At 35.8% G+C, this 15,887-nt stretch overlaps 1 protein-coding gene across 7 annotated transcripts in view; it reads right to left on the bottom strand.

Annotated features, from left to right (window-relative positions):
- Positions 1-15,887, bottom strand: part of CHL1 (cell adhesion molecule L1 like) — a 203,184-nt gene that overhangs the window by 15,776 nt on the left and 171,521 nt on the right. For all 7 annotated transcript variants that reach the window (XM_037743769.1, XM_037743768.1, XM_017543321.2 and 4 more), the window contains 8 exons: positions 14,053-14,177; positions 10,920-11,021; positions 10,530-10,727; positions 9,308-9,378; positions 4,354-4,576; positions 3,038-3,153; positions 2,698-2,902; positions 1,768-1,890 (listed from right to left, as the gene is read on the bottom strand). In XM_037743769.1, the coding sequence (XP_037599697.1) occupies positions 1,768-1,890; positions 2,698-2,902; positions 3,038-3,153; positions 4,354-4,576; positions 9,308-9,378; positions 10,530-10,727; positions 10,920-11,021; positions 14,053-14,177 (1,163 nt within the window). The remainder of the gene's footprint in view (positions 1-1,767; positions 1,891-2,697; positions 2,903-3,037; positions 3,154-4,353; positions 4,577-9,307; positions 9,379-10,529; positions 10,728-10,919; positions 11,022-14,052; positions 14,178-15,887) is intronic.

Raw genomic sequence — 15,887 nt, 5'->3', positions numbered from 1 at the left:
AAGAAGAAGAAGAAAAAAAAAACTAGGAATCCAAACATTGGAAAGAAGGAGCTGAAATCATCACTCTTTTAGATTTTTTGAAAACATAATTGTGAATCACCACAAGGTTAATTGAAAACCTATTACAATCAATATAATAATTCAGGAGAGTATACATAGAGCCCTCATACATATAAATTGCAACAATTTAGAATATCTAATAGCAATAAGAAAAAGATAAACTACCTAAAATGTTTTGATCACTTAATATTAATAGAGAACAAAATAATTTTATATTATTTTATTTTAAAGTCCACATATCAAGCAGTTTGATAATGATTACAATTGTTAATATTTCAACTTCTATGTTCTAAGAACTTGTTTTTAAATAAACTTAAACGTTATATACAGATCAATTTGAAGGTTGGAATTTAATAAGTTGAGTTTCTTATTATTAGGATAAAAAATCTTCAAATATTTCTTCAGTTCTTACAACATTTTTGAAAACCAGTTTGTGGAATAATATAAGGTTAAGATCTCAACATCTAGAACTGGACTCATCTTGCTTTGCATTATTACTTAACACTTATTTTTCTGCTTGACTCTATGTGAGTATACTCTATACATTTCAATTCTCTCATTCATAAAATAGTGATAGTACTTATCTAGTAGATTTCTTATTTTAATGATGCAATGCAAAGAGAAACACTTAGTACTGATCCTGCTACAGAGCAAGCACTCGAATATGCTAAAATCTACTTCTGTTGGGGTTATGCCTGTAAATATTTAAACATATGTGCTAATTTCAGCAGAAACCATCAGAAGCTAAAGCAAATATGTGACCTGGATTGCTGGAAGCCTTGAGCTGAGTGAAAGTAGCACAACAGGGCTATGATGAAGTTGACTTTTGTAAGCAGTATATGCTGGGTCTCTGTTGTTCTGATGTTTTGAGAATTCATGTCTTCAAAGTCTAAAATTTTCATGATGAGATGCTGCTAAAATTTTCTATAACATCAATCCCCTAATTTCCATTTTAAGGTGATGCTTAGACTTGAGGACTGTTCGAGATGGGAAGTGCCACTATTAAAAATGACCTGATTTCATTTAAATACATTCACAATACTCTAGTTGCACAGCAGCATGTGGGTTGAGACCATTCTGAGTAATGATCCAAAGACAATTATTTAGTCTTCTCAATATCATCTCCATGAGACAGTGAGCAACCCATAGAGAATATGATAAACACAGGTATATTTGGGATTGAATCTGGAAGCATATATCTGAGGCAGAAGAAGTAGTGGGGAAGGTACCTGTGCTTTGAATCTCCATCACATCACTTAATAACTCTTTTACATGTTTCTTACTTCTCCAAACATCTTACATATAAACATTAAATCCATGTTTTGTGTACCCATTAGCACACTGCTTTTTTTCTAAAATGGGTAAGCAAACCTTTCTTTAAAGGGCCAGATGGTAAACATTTAGTGTTTGTTGGCCACGTAGTCTCTGTTGAGATGACTCAATTTTGTTATTCCAGGGAAAAAGCAGTTGTAGACAATAAATAAATAAGTGGACATGGCCATGTCATAATAAAAATTGATTTATAAAAAGAATCAGTAGGCTGAACTTGGCCTGCAAGCCAGTTTGCAAACCCCTGGGCTACAAGGAAGAATGGCAGCTTACAAACCATGGGCGTAAGTGATCATTAGCCTCTCAATGTAGCTAAAAGAATACTCAACCAAAAAATGAAATATTATCAAGTTAATTCCAATCCAAGTTTCTACTTACTTATCTGATATTGCAAAAGATAGCCAGTTAGGTTTCCATTTAATTTCTTAGGTAGTCCCCAGGATAAAGTGGCAGTATCTTTATCAACTTTGATGACCTTGAGAAAAGTTGGCTGTTCAGGTACTAGAAAACACAAGACCAAAAATAAACTTCCATAAAATTAGTAAAATTTTTTTAAAAGCCCTATTACATTACAAATTTTATAGAAATTGAAAAGCTAAGTCATCTGAAGTGAATATTAATTAACTACTAATAAGGAAGAATGTTTATTTATTTTGTTTTTTTGAGACGGGAGTCTTACTCTGTCACCCAAGCTGGATGGAGTGCGTGGCGTGATCTCCGATCACTGCAACCTCTGCCTCCTGGGTTCAAGCAATTCTCCTGCCTCAGCCTCCCAGGTAGCTGGGACTATAGGCATGCACTACCTAGTCCAGCTGATTTTTATTTTTTTTTGAGACAGAGTCTCACTCTGTCGCCAGGTGCCAGGCTGGAGTGCAGTGGCACGACCTCGGCTCACTGCAACCTCCGCCTCCTGGGTTCAAGCAATTCTCCTGCCTCAGCCTCCGGAGTAGCTGGGACTACAGGTGTGTGCCACCACACCCAGCGAACTTTTTTTGTATTTTTAGTAGAGACGGGGTTTCACCATGTTGACCAGGATGGTCTCAATCTCTTGACCTCGTGATCCGCCTGCCTCGGCCTACCAAAGTGCTGGGATTACAGGCGTAAACCACTGCTTTTAGTAGAGATGGGGTTTCATCATGTTGGCCAGGCTGGTTTGGAACTCCTGACCTCAAGTGATTCACCTGCCTTGGCCTCCCAAAATGCTGGGATTACAGGCATGAGCCACTATGCCCAGCTATAAGTAAGAATGTTTGATATGGCCATGGATCACCTCCATTTCTGAATGACTCTACATCATTATCCTCTCACCTCCTTCTGGTGTTTGAAATATATAAGGCTCACTTTCAGGACCAGCTCCTTTAGAGTTATAGGCTAAGACTGTTAAGTGAAATTCACTAAAGGCATCTAAGGAGGGAACCATTCCAGAGTTTCTTTGTCCTGAAAATTTTAGAATGTTCACTTCTTTGGGATGTGTTCTTCCATCCAACAGACTTTTTGTTTTCCACCAATTTATCTGCAATGAAAACAAAAATCTTTTAAAGTATCCATTGTGGTGGCAGATTCTCTTTGGGTTCTTCTGAAATCAGTTCTTTTTTATTCTCAGGAAAGATATCAATTCAACAATAAGAAGAAAAAGCATAATAAAAACCTGGTAGCCTTTCAGACGTCCATGTACTCTGTCCTTCGGAATTGTTGACCAGGTAACCTTAACTAATGTACTGTTTATAACGTCCACCCCATGGATCACTGGAGCTGTATCGGGATCTGTTAATTGTATAAGATCAGTTAGTTTTCAATAACCTGCAAATGTGATTATTAGGATCCTTTTCAAAAGGTGATTTTCATAGTGTTTCATCTGGAGAAAGCACTTTCGTGAAACCCATTCCAAATGGAACCAAGAGAGTGTCTCATGATAGAGAAGTTTCTCAGCTCAAGTAGTTTCCCCAAAGAAGAGGACAGCCTGTATCACACTGAGAAACGTAGCCCTCCAGATAGATGCAATGTGGGCAAATAAAACCAGAAACTATTCGGTGGGCATCTTGCCTTTGGAAGCAAGTGAACTAAACTAGTAATAAATATAAAATTAGTTGAGAATTTTATTAATCAAATATTAATAAAAGCCAACATTTGAGCATATGCTATGTGTCAGGCACTGTTCTAAGAGCGTTACCTAAATTGCTAAGCAGATAAGAAGTGGATATTATCTCTATTCTATAGGAGTTCTTACTACAGAAGAATAACCAAACACAGAGCCGTCAAGACTAATACTATCTTAATTCACATGTGATATGTGTTTTGTGTCCTTTTAATTAGATAGAAGATTTAGACAGTAGGTGGGGAATCAGTCGGCTATTTCTCATTCTCAACCTTCTTCTGTATTTGGATCAAATTATTCCTTTAGATGCTAGAAAGGCAATGAGAATAACCCCTAATATTCCCAGCATCAGCAATACAGAATGTAGTGTTTTTTCTTTTTCCAATAACCTATTTGCAGCAGTTACCATGGTATCAGAATGTGTGTATGTGTGTGTATAATTCTATATACAAATCTGGGTGTATATCTCATCAACATTAGCAAAGCTCCAGACATGCTACTGAATCCCAGGGCATGACAGCAAGTGGCTGTTAGAGGATCCTTGACAAATAAGGGCAAACGTACTTGAAAAATCTTATGACAGTTATGCTGCTTTAAATGCCAGGTCTTTGACTTTCAATGTAGAAACAGCTTTATAGAAAACTGAATAAAATGGAAACTTCCACATACTTCCTTGGTACTCTGTACTGATCAACTGTCCTGCAGTCAATCCTAAGATAGAAATAATGTGTAATACTTCTTTTTATCTCCCAAGGCTAGTACATCCTCTTTGGATGCAGTAGTTGTTCACAAATATTTGTTGATAGAAGTATAATATATTTGAGAAAAGAGTTGTTAACGTGCTTAGCAGTTTTAAGTGCATCACTTACAGTCTTCTCCAGAATAGAGAGTCACTGACTGAGGATCAGGCCCAGATCCTAGTTGATTGATGGCCTGGACTTTGACATCATAAGGGGCATAGACAGCAGGCGTCATCACCCGCAACGTGTGGTTTGTGACCGTTTCTTCTTCCCACTCCACTGGGGCTCCCTGTGGCTTCCAGGTCACTCTGTACTCTAGGCCTGGTCCATTCTGCTCCATGGATTTCAAAGGCTAAAACAGAAGACAAGACTCATCCAGTTTGATCTCAGATGTGTTGACTCAGAGATGGTGGTGAACCACTCTAAGTGGCATAAGGGACAATGCAATGAAAGGATCATTTGTTGAGAAATCTGAAATGCCCCTTCTTGGTTTAGAGACAGTTCTGGAAAAAAAAAAACATTCTGCAACTTTTTTTGTCATCATATGAGCTTTAGTATAAAAATTAATCCCTTACCTCCGCAAGTAATGAGACGCCTACCTGTCAGATGCCTGGATCATGCCCTTACGGTAAAGTCTTAAGTTTTCATACATTAAGGAAGTTATAAAGAAATTCCACAAAGTGTTTTAGCTGTTTGCTTATGCTTTCCACTACATTTCACCTTTTCATTTCCAAAGAACAGGCTGAAATTAAAAATAGTATGGCCACGAATTCTTTGGTTGTGAATGGGATTCTCCCATGGCTTTTTGAAGAAAATTCTTTCTTGCATCTCGTTCTAGCCTTCTCCATTTTTCTTTTACAAAAAGAGAGAGATTATGTAAATATCTTTGGGGAATATGCATGTTTATTCTTTAACATAAAGAAGCAGTAGCTCCTCTTTCTAATAATTTCCCAGCTCCTTGACTATTCTCTTTCTATTTCTTTCAGAAAAAATGCCTTCCATACCCACTTTATTTTGCTCCATAGAAATATCTGGAGGAATAATTTCTAGTATAGGAAATTGGTTATTTCCACATTCATTTTTAATCAAACAACACTTTAATTTAAAAACAATAATGTGGTTTAAACTTCCTGTTTAATTTCAAAGATAATGGGATTGTGCACTGAAATGAAATCAGTTACATAAAATGTGTTTAAAATATGATTTTAATCCTAAATTTAAAGTTCACTTATATAAACAGTAATTTTGTCTGGGTATGTGAGTCAACAATGTCTTTATAGTGTTCTTACAGAATCTGTAATCCTTCTCAACTTAATCTAATTTACTAAAACACTTATTAGAGGCATTGCTTGGAATTAAGGTGAAAGCATAGTGACATATCAGCAAAATAATTTCAGGTATATGCTTATTTCGAGGTGAATAAACTAAACTAGGAGAAAAAAAATTAAAACAAAACAAAACCTTTCTGAGATTTTCTGCAGGCCTTGTTTATACTTACATTCATTGGAAATATTTTAGAGTGTGAAATGGATATAAATTCACCAGGAGCTTTAGCATTGTCCCAGTGAATTAGGCCACGAGTTTGCAGTGTTGTACTGCAATTTGGAATGATAGTCCACTCAGTCCCTACTGACAATAAGTGTGCAGATAATGTTATTCATTTTACATGTTTTGCCCCAAAGAAAGGAGTTAAATTTAATAAAGTTCTCTGACAAACTTTAAACAAATAATTAAAATCCTTAACACTTTAAACAAAAATATTTTCGCTATACTGCCAGCGTTTTTAGTACCTGGGAACCCAAATAAACAGCCTGAATGCTTTGTATTTGACTTTGAGGCAATGCCTACCGAACCTCAGAAAGTTCCCAAATAAACCCCTTAACAAAGAACAGAAGGGGCAAGGGCAGAGCAAGCAGGAAGGCCACCAGCCTTCCCTTCTCTCTTCTTCTCATGAAGTAGCCCACAAGGAAGAAATCTCTAGAAATGGGGTTCTTAACTTGGGGTCTAGGAATCTCTAGATGGAGTACATGCATATCCTTCAAAGGATCTGAGAAGCTGATAATATTGTTAGTATGACTTTTTGTGCATAATTTTCTAGAAAAAGAGCCTGTATTTCCAATATATTTACAAAAGAGCCTGTATTTCCAACATATTTTCAAAGAGATCTATGAACCAAGAAAGGTTATAACCATTAATCTAGGAAACAGAAAGACTGCTGTCCTACCTTAATTCCATTTTTAAATATTTGTTGAACATTTTTATTTCTATTTAACTGAGAAATAAAAATTGTATATATTTATTATACATAACATGTTTTAAAATATGTATACATTTGTGGAATGGCTAAATTGAGCTATTCAAAATATATGTTATTTTATACACTTATTTTTTATGATGAGAACACTTAAAATATTCTCTCAACAATTTTCAAGAATACAATACATTGTTATCAACTATAGTCATTATGTTGTACAATATTTCATTTAATTCCACTTAATTTCATTATAAAGCAAGTAAATCTTCTTATTATACTTGCAATATAAATAATAAAACCTGGATCCATTAGGAGTCAACTACCTTGGATGTGATTATATAACCAGGTAATTAAAGATGTTCCTAGTTTCTAACATTGGTGGGATTTTGGGCTTTTGGTTTGGTTTTTGGTGTCCTTTAAGTTAGAAATGTGTCATTTTATTGAACAAAGTTAAAAATTTACATACATTTGCTTAAGAACAATGGAAACTTTCAAGCAAAAATTATCCTGATATAGATATTTAACTGATGGGGTTGCAGTGGACTCTTTTTTCCTGTTTTGCAAGTAGAACACTCCAACTATATGAGTGAGTCATGACCCACTTAATACATGAAAAGTGAATGTTTAAAGGCAAAGCTAAGTTAAAAGCCTAGTTCTACCATTAAGTTAAATTGTAATGTTACTTTAAATTGAATCCTGTTTAATGTTAAATGTAAAATATAAACAAATGAACAAAAATTAGGGAAGTCCAGTCTGTTCCCAGTGTTCATCTTCATTGTTAATTCTTTTGGGAAAGATCAGCTTTTTTTAAAAAAAAAATTATGTCTCTCTGATCATTATTATGTAGATAGGAATTATTTTGAATCAATCTCTGAGAGATGGGGGTCTGCTAATTCATTCACAATACTATCTGCTTGTCAACCTGGGAAACACCTGGAGACTAACTCCTTTCCATAGGATGATCCATACAGAACAATACTCAATGAATGAATGTTCTTAAACTTCAGTGGCTGTGTCAGTAGTGATTAGATCTCTGATATGTCAAGATAATAGGAGACACCATGGGACTTACTGGGAATGTAACTTCAGCCTAGATCCAAATCCTGTGACTACTTTCTTCCTCTAGTCAATTAATTACTAAATTACATGTCATTTGCTCCTCAAAGACAAATTATAAATTGCTTTCTTAGCATAGTGCCATTCTTACAAGAAGATAGCATTAGTAATCAATCTTATGTATCTTTGGGTTGAAAAATGACTTATGAGTGAGAGGAGCAGTCAAAAAAACTGAATATTTCTGGCTTTTTTTCCATATGACTCAGCATATGGCATCTGGGTGAGGTCATTAAACTCTGAGATTCCCAGCTTCTCAGTATGACATATAAGACTGACACCATCAAGGGACTACAGACCTCTGAAAGGAGTAGTGAAGATTAATGAGCTAATGCTACTGGAACATGATGTTTCTCTGAGGAACTGACCTGCAAATACACAGTATTATTGATATCTAACCAACTACATTATCTACCTTATGAAAATTTCTATGGGACTTAAGAGAGGATAAGACAAATATACTCTAAAAGACTAACATCTTTTTAGACTATAAATTAAGTAATTATCAAGGTAATATAGTAGTAACTATTTATGGCCACAAATTCAAGGAAAGAAATAATATTCTTGAATATGTTTCATTTCTATGTATTACCAATATACTTTTTTAATTTCCACATCTTAAATTCATAAAACTTAATTTCACTGAAGTGGAAATAAAGAGCTAATTTTGATCTAAAAATTATTAACTAAATATTTTGCAGGTATGGGCCATGTGACTGTGTAATGAGTACAAAGGCCAACATATGAGGATAAAAACAAACTAAACTTGGTGCATTGTGAAATTCTTCCAAGAGTTGTACCTGGAATGAGTTGTGGAAATAAATTAGTATATTTCAGCATATATTAAAAATGTTCTATATTTACACAAAATTTTATAAATTCAATGTTACTCATCAGAAGCGTTGAATGGTAATTTCCTTTTAGGTAGGCCAATATACTAGTCGTGAAATATATCCAAGTAGTAGAGGGAAAATAAAATCCCCCACTGTTACAGTAGAAATTTGGAAATGACCCTAGAATAATTAAACTTATCTGCGTAGATGTATGTTTTTATGCAAAATTCAAATGGTGAAGTCTATTTAATAACATTTAACAGAGATATGTAAAGGAGGAAAAATTCAGGTTTGGAGTCCAAAGGTCCTCATGTAGAAATCCTAGCTTTGTGAATTTCTGGTTTTACGGTGATGGGCAAGACATTCATTATCGTAGATGCCATCTCCAGATCTGGAATAAGGCATTCATGATGCTGTCTTCACAAGATTATCCTCAGAATTCTTAGAAAGGAGAATACAAAATGTCTATTGGTGTTTAATAAGTGGTGAATATTCTTTGGGTGGGGCCATCAGTTTGATATGCATAATATCTAGTGGATTATACTAAATTGATAAAAGATTTTAGTATTTTTGAATGGAAGAGAATCTAGAATACTGTTAATTAAACCATTAATAATTTGAAACTTTTGGTAATGTATTACAACTAAATCAATCTGCATAATCTTTCCTAAATTGTTGACCAGTGTTAAACTTGGTTTCATAAGGTGATTCTAATCACAATGATCTTCAAAATTTACAATGATGATGACTCACAAATTCATTTTATTTCCAAATCTTATCTATGTTCTTAAAAAAAATTGTGCTATCATTGTACTTAGCATGCAGATCTAAGTGGAATTAAAAACAGCACAAAGAAATACATAACATATTAAAGAATACACACCTCCCACTTTATAATCATTTCCTTGGGTTGAGAGGCTTGAACCCTTATGTTTTGTGGATTCCTATCTGGAGCTGAAAAATTTAAAACATTAACATCATTTTTCCTGTTTTATGGTAATCCATAGGTAAGTCATCATATCACAACTTCCCCCCGCAAAAAAAAAAACCCCGCAGATAATTAAATAATTTTGATTGTACTTATTAATTCCTATCTAGTCCAGTTCCTAAAGAGATTTAAGGCAGATTTTAAATATATTTTTTATTTAAAGGAGTAAAATAGTCTTCTTGGAGTGAAATAACTATTATCCAATGGAGAGTAGATGTTTACTATATATGTCTTAATTTTAAACCTGCTTTCAAAATTTTTAAAACTGCTTTTTAAAATTCTAAACCTGCTTTAAAAAATATGTTTTCATTTAATCCTGCTTTACTTTTTCTATTAGAATTGTCAATAGAAACATATGCTGTGAATATTTGCCTTTACGAGAATAAAATAAACACTATGTATTAACAGCCAAATTTTAAGAACATCAAACTGAACAAAACCTGTAATATAGCCATGAATATTTTTAGATGAATTTATTTTATTAGAAATAGCTAAGTTTGGAGTTTAGTGCAAAGACTGACATATACAAAAATCACAGAAGTGTTAATTTCTATCTGATTCAGTTATACCTTGACTTGCTTTTTCTCAGTCAGTCCAAAAAGGAAATTATATCTTAGAGTATTTATTTCAGCTAAGGAAAAGTGAAATATCATGCTATGACAACATTGATGATCAATAACAATTCAGTAACACAAATTTTAGCACTGTCATTCTTGAGATTTTTTAAAAGGCATCTTGGAAATTTAGATTGATGTTGAAACACAAGAAAAGACATGAATGCATAAAAAATTAATAATGTTAGATGCATATATATTGAACTTCAATTTACAACTAACTTGACGGTATCTGGTTAAACTTCATATTTAGATATCAGAAATTACTGAAAGTAATTTTTTTCATATGTCACTTCCTTAATTTCCTGCTTCTATCAAACTCCTATGTAATGCTTCTGAGGCTGATGTGCTTTGACTATTTTGTGTGCTGTTTGTAGAACTGTTAAAGCTATTTGGAGAAATCTAAAATCTTATATTACTCTATCAATCTTTTTTGATAGATGTTCAAAGATGGAGACAAATGAAAATATTTTGTTAGAATCCTGATGTGAGAACGTTCATACCTGCTGGTGGTGTTTCATGATGGTCTGATGGCTGGCTAGGTTGACTTCTCCCTACTTCATTCACAGCTATGACCCTGAACTGGTATCTCACAAATGGAGCCAAAGGTAAGATGACTGTGGTTTTCTTTCCTTGGACTCTAGTCAGTTCCTCCCACCTTCCAGGCTTTTCTTTGTTTCCTTCAAATTCAACAATATACTCTGGCAGTGCAAACAGGAAAAAAACATTAGAATATACAGAGTGTAGATAAGCTATACCAAAATTTATCCCAATATTAAAAGCTCAAAAGGATGTTATAAGAAGAATAATCCACTAAGGGTAGTTAAAAAACGGCTTCACTATGAATTTTGGCTATCTAGAATAATGAAAACAGTTATCCCAAGCCTTCCTACCATGAATATTGCTATTGTGGTCATCTCCAGCTTCCCAGGTCAGCTGAACACTCCTGTTCTGTCTTTCAGACAAGTGAAGGTTTTCTGGTGGATCCGGAACATCTAATTAATAAAGGAAGGGAAAATGTAGATATTTGCCTTTGTTTACCTGATTCCCTTCTTCAGACACATTGCCAGCCACTCTGAAACAGAGCAGGTACCACCCTCTTAGGGACCTGGGGAGCCCCTCACATATGGAAGTGAAAGGTGGAGTTTCTTCAAGGGTAATTCAGGCACCTAGCTGGCCCTAAGAAGTAAATAAACAACTGAGAACACATGGACACAGGAAGGGGAACATCATACACTGGGGCCTGTTGGGGGTGGGGGGTTAGGGGAGGGGTAGTATTAGGAGAAATACCTAATGTGGATGACCGGTTGATGGGTGCAGCAACCCATGACACAGGTTTACCTATGTAACTAATCTGCACGTTCTGCACATGTACCCCAGAACTTAAAGTATAATAATAATTTTAAAAAAAGAAGTAAATAAACAACTTGATAAGAATGAAGGTAACAGTAGCTTTAAACAATAGCCAAGGAAGCTAGAATTACAGGGATGTTTGGTTCTCCTATGGAAACTGAAGATAACATCTTAATATAGTTGTTTTTCTGGAACCCAGACTGCCACCAAATAAATTTACTGGCACTGAGACCTCAGATAAAGGGGAACTGAAGCCTGAGCGCTTATAATCATTTTTTGCAAATTTCTTCCTGAGGGGCTTAAAGGGAGCCACATCCATTAGCCAGAGCTAACATACGTTTTGACTGGCCCCCAAGTTTTAAACAAAGCTTCTGTTCCTTAACCAATCACAAATCAGGAAATATTTGAATCGACCTATAGCCTATAAGCTGTGCCCCATCCTGCCTTCAAGATATTTCACCCTTTAAGGCATAAACCAATATTTAGCCTCAATGTATTAATTTACAATTTTGCCTATAGAATTTGCATTTTTAGGCCAGGCGTGGTGGCTCAAGCCTGTAATCCCAGCACTTTGGGAGGCCGAGGCGGGTGGATCACGAAGTCAAGAGTTCGAGACCATCCTGGTCAACATGGTGAAACCCTGTCTCTACTAAAAAAAAATACAAAAAATTAGCTGGGCATGGTGGCACGTGCCTGTAATCCCAGCTACTCAGGAGGCTGAGGCAGGAGAATTGCCTGAACCCAGGAGGCGGAGGTTGCGGTGAGCCGAGATCTCGCCATTGCACTCCAGCCTGGGTAACAAGAGCGAAACTCCGTCTCAAAAAAAAAAAAAAAAAAAAAAAAAAAGAATTTGTATTTTTATTCTAAAAACATTGGTAGATTATTGCATACATAAACAGTATATATAATTGGAGGTAAAATGTATGTAGGCTTAAAAAAATTTAAGAGTTAAAAAAAATAGCAGCCTAATCGCAAGAATGAAATTTTAAATTTTATAAGGAAATTGAGAAGGCGAACATCAAACAGAAGGGGACCAAGTCCCTTTAGTGGCACCCATTGCCCAAAATGCTTAGGAACAAATTGCATGGAGGCTGACACTTACCCTCTACTCACTGGGCCTGGGATGAATTCCAGTTTATCTGAAGCTCAACTATCTTTTCTGGTGAATTATTGTTGGAACCATCACTAGAGGAGTAAATGTTTCTGCTTGCAGAGACCTGAAAATGCTCACGTCTACCTGGCCAAACGTTTTGCCTGAAGGTGTAATTCTACTGAGCCAACTCTACAACTCTACAAATCCATACCTTCTGTAAGTGGGAACTGTTCTTTTATTTTTAGAACCCCCCCCACCCCCCATGGCCATTTGTTTCACCTGAGACGGGGTGGCCATTCGCTTCACTTGAAGAGACCCAGCCTGTTGACCCATTTTGCATCAGCCTATCTCGGAAGAGACTGAATTTTCTCCCTCAGTCTGTACCACCACCTCCCTCGTTCACAACCTAACAGTGGGCCCAACAGCTGGAGTGCTAAAGATACAAAGATCTGTTAATAACAGTGATTAATGCAGACATATAATAAAGAAGAGTGGGCAAAGCCAACACTTTTAAGGAATATCTGCAAACTAAAGGGAAGACTAAATGGTGCCCACTGAAACAGAATAAATGTCTATAGCTGTTAGAGTCCCAACAGAAAATTAGTGAATAACTCACACAAAATTAGGATAGTTCAAAAATGTTTTAATAAAACATCTTTAAAAAGATGTGGCAGGATGTTTGATAGGTTGGGTGTGAGAGACTTGAAATATTGGTGGTGGGATGCAGCTGCTAGAACCCCATCAGAAGGAATGGTGTGAAGACAGCCTGTCTGCAGAGGCCATGACTTTGGCAGTGGGACACAGCCAGTCCACAGGGACAGAGTAGGGAGAATCAATACAGCACCCCCAAAGGGCCCTCCATTTGCTGAACTAAATCATAGCTGGAAGGCAAGTGGTTTGTTGATGTTGTCCTTACAGGCAACCTTTCTGGGTCAAATTGCTGGTAGAGAGTGAATCTGGAAGGGAACTTTTGGAAAACATCCAGCAGATGTTCTAAAAGCTTTAAACATTGGTGATTTCAGAGATAATTGCATTGATTACACTAGTAAAGTTCCTAATTAGTACTTTCATTAACAGCAACAACAACAAAAAAAATGAAAGACATTGCTTCGCAGAATGCTGGAAGTTCCTCCCCTTCCTTCCTGGAACCCTGAGAGCTCAGTCTGTGCTTTTGGTTTAGAAATTACCACTGTGCATCCACCCCTCAACCCTACCCAGATCCTCCAGTCTCGCCCACCCCCATTCCTCAGTCCCATTTCTTTGCACACCAGGAAACAGTAGCTCAAGAGTGTTAGGAACTCAAGCATGCTTTATTTTTCTTTCTGCTGATAGCATCACTTACCTCCCACTGCTATTGGCAAATTAACACGTATAGGGAAGAGAAATTAAGCATTAATTAATTTCTTCTATATAAAAAGAGGAGAATGGATTTGAAATTGGGTTGCTTTTTAAGCAAAAATTTCAAACTAACAATATATATGCAGGGGCTCAAAGAATCATTAGCTTTATTGGCCAGGAAAAACATAATTTAACCAGAAATGAAAAAAAAGAACAGATTTCTCATTGGTTGGCACACTTACCAAGGACAGTTACTTGAGTTATGTCGGCGGCACTATCCAGATCAGTGTGAGCTGAACAGCAGTAAATACCTTGGTCCTCTAAAGTTATATTAGATATGGTCAAATTAGCTCCATCAATAATTATCCTATTAGAAAAAAAGTGAGCACATGGTGAGAAGGAAAACAACAGAAACGATAGAAACCCAATCCTTTTAAAAATGTACATTCCTCATCGAAAACAATCTGAGTAAGAGTGAAAAAACGGCTTTATGCAATGCAAATTTGATTAGAGAATGCCACAGTTGAAACCTGGAGATAAAGAATCATTCAAGCATACACAAATGTCTACATAGCCATACACAAAATCACATTTAAAAAAAATTATTATGAAATTTTTAACCATCTGTTTGCATGGGTCAGTGATGGAACCATGTGTTGTCGGGCATGTTTAAAGAATGCATCATACCTTATAATAGCCAAGATACATTTGAGTAGTTCTTAAGGTATGTTTAGAGAACCACCTATATAGGCTCAATTGGAGTGCTTCTTACAAAGGCAGATTCCTGAATTCCATCCGAACTTCACAGAACCAGAATACCTGAGATGGAGTGTGATAATCTCAATTTTTCAAATGTTTCTCTTTTCTCCACCCCTCCACTCCCAAGTAGAATGCCCGTTTAAGATGATGGCAATTAAATCATGACTTATTTGAACAGTAGATGGCAGTCTAGTACTTCGTTTTGCAAATCATTTCATTTCACGTTGCTTTTTATCTTTTTCTTTTTTAAACAATTTGTGATTAGGTTTACTATTGGAAAATTACTTCTTTATAAATTATACCTTGTACCCTGTACCTATGTATTGTTGACAAAACTATTAAAGTGTTTTTCAAGTCCCATAAAATTTAAAATATATTCACAGTAATTAGCATTTAGTTGAAATAATTTAAATAGTGTCATCCTTATGAGGAGGAAAGGAGACTCACATAATTAGTATTTTTAATGCACATTCATATAAAATGATGAAAATTTTGAATTACAGAAAACCACTTTAAATTGCAGTAAAATAAAACATAGTTCTTTTGATCATAGACAGAATCAGCCTCTTTTTCCTACACAAATAATGGAAAGATTTGCCAACCAATGTTACCTTGCATTATTAGTCAAGAATCTCACTATAATTTTAGACATGATACAACTTTGACATGAATTAACTTCTCAGGTCATGCTAGTCAGATGTCCACTTGATACAATATTAGAATACTGCACATGCTGACAATTTTTGAAAAATTTACCTTCTTAGATGAAAGAATACACTTTAATAACCTCTTGAAACAGGGCTTTTGTGCCCTGCATGAGAGCCGATAACAGGTGAAATCTTGCCAAGATTTGTACCCTGCATACGGTGCTTTAGGCCAGAAAGAAAGCTACCAATTTTTTGACAAGTCATAGTTGCATTTTGCCTTATTTCTAGTCTCACAAAAGTACCTTAGGTGCGTCAAATTAATCAAGGTTGGGTGCCTCACTAGTCCTCGACTTGTGGTAGGTATGGTATATCTAAGGAATTTATTAAAAATGTCGGCTGGGCGTGGTGGCTCACACCTGTAATCCCAGCATTTTGGGAGGCTGAGGCGGGTACATCATGAGGTCGGAAGTTCAAGATCAACCTGGCCAAGATGGTGAAACCCCATCTCTACTAAAAATACAAAAATCAGCTGGGCATAATGGCAGTCTCCTATAATCCCAGCTACTTAGGCGGCCGAAGCAGAGAATTGCTTGAACCCGGGAGGTGAAGGTTGCAGTGAGCTGATATCGGGTCACTGCCCTCCAGCCAAGGTGACAGAGAAAGACTCTGTC

The sequence above is a fragment of the Cebus imitator genome, unplaced genomic scaffold (assembly GCF_001604975.1).
Source record: "Cebus imitator isolate Cc_AM_T3 unplaced genomic scaffold, Cebus_imitator-1.0 Scaffold152, whole genome shotgun sequence".
In the NCBI taxonomy this organism is placed as follows: Eukaryota; Metazoa; Chordata; class Mammalia; order Primates; family Cebidae; genus Cebus; species Cebus imitator.
Note: the sequence above shows the minus strand (reverse complement) of the source record. Positions and strands in the feature narration are given on the sequence as shown.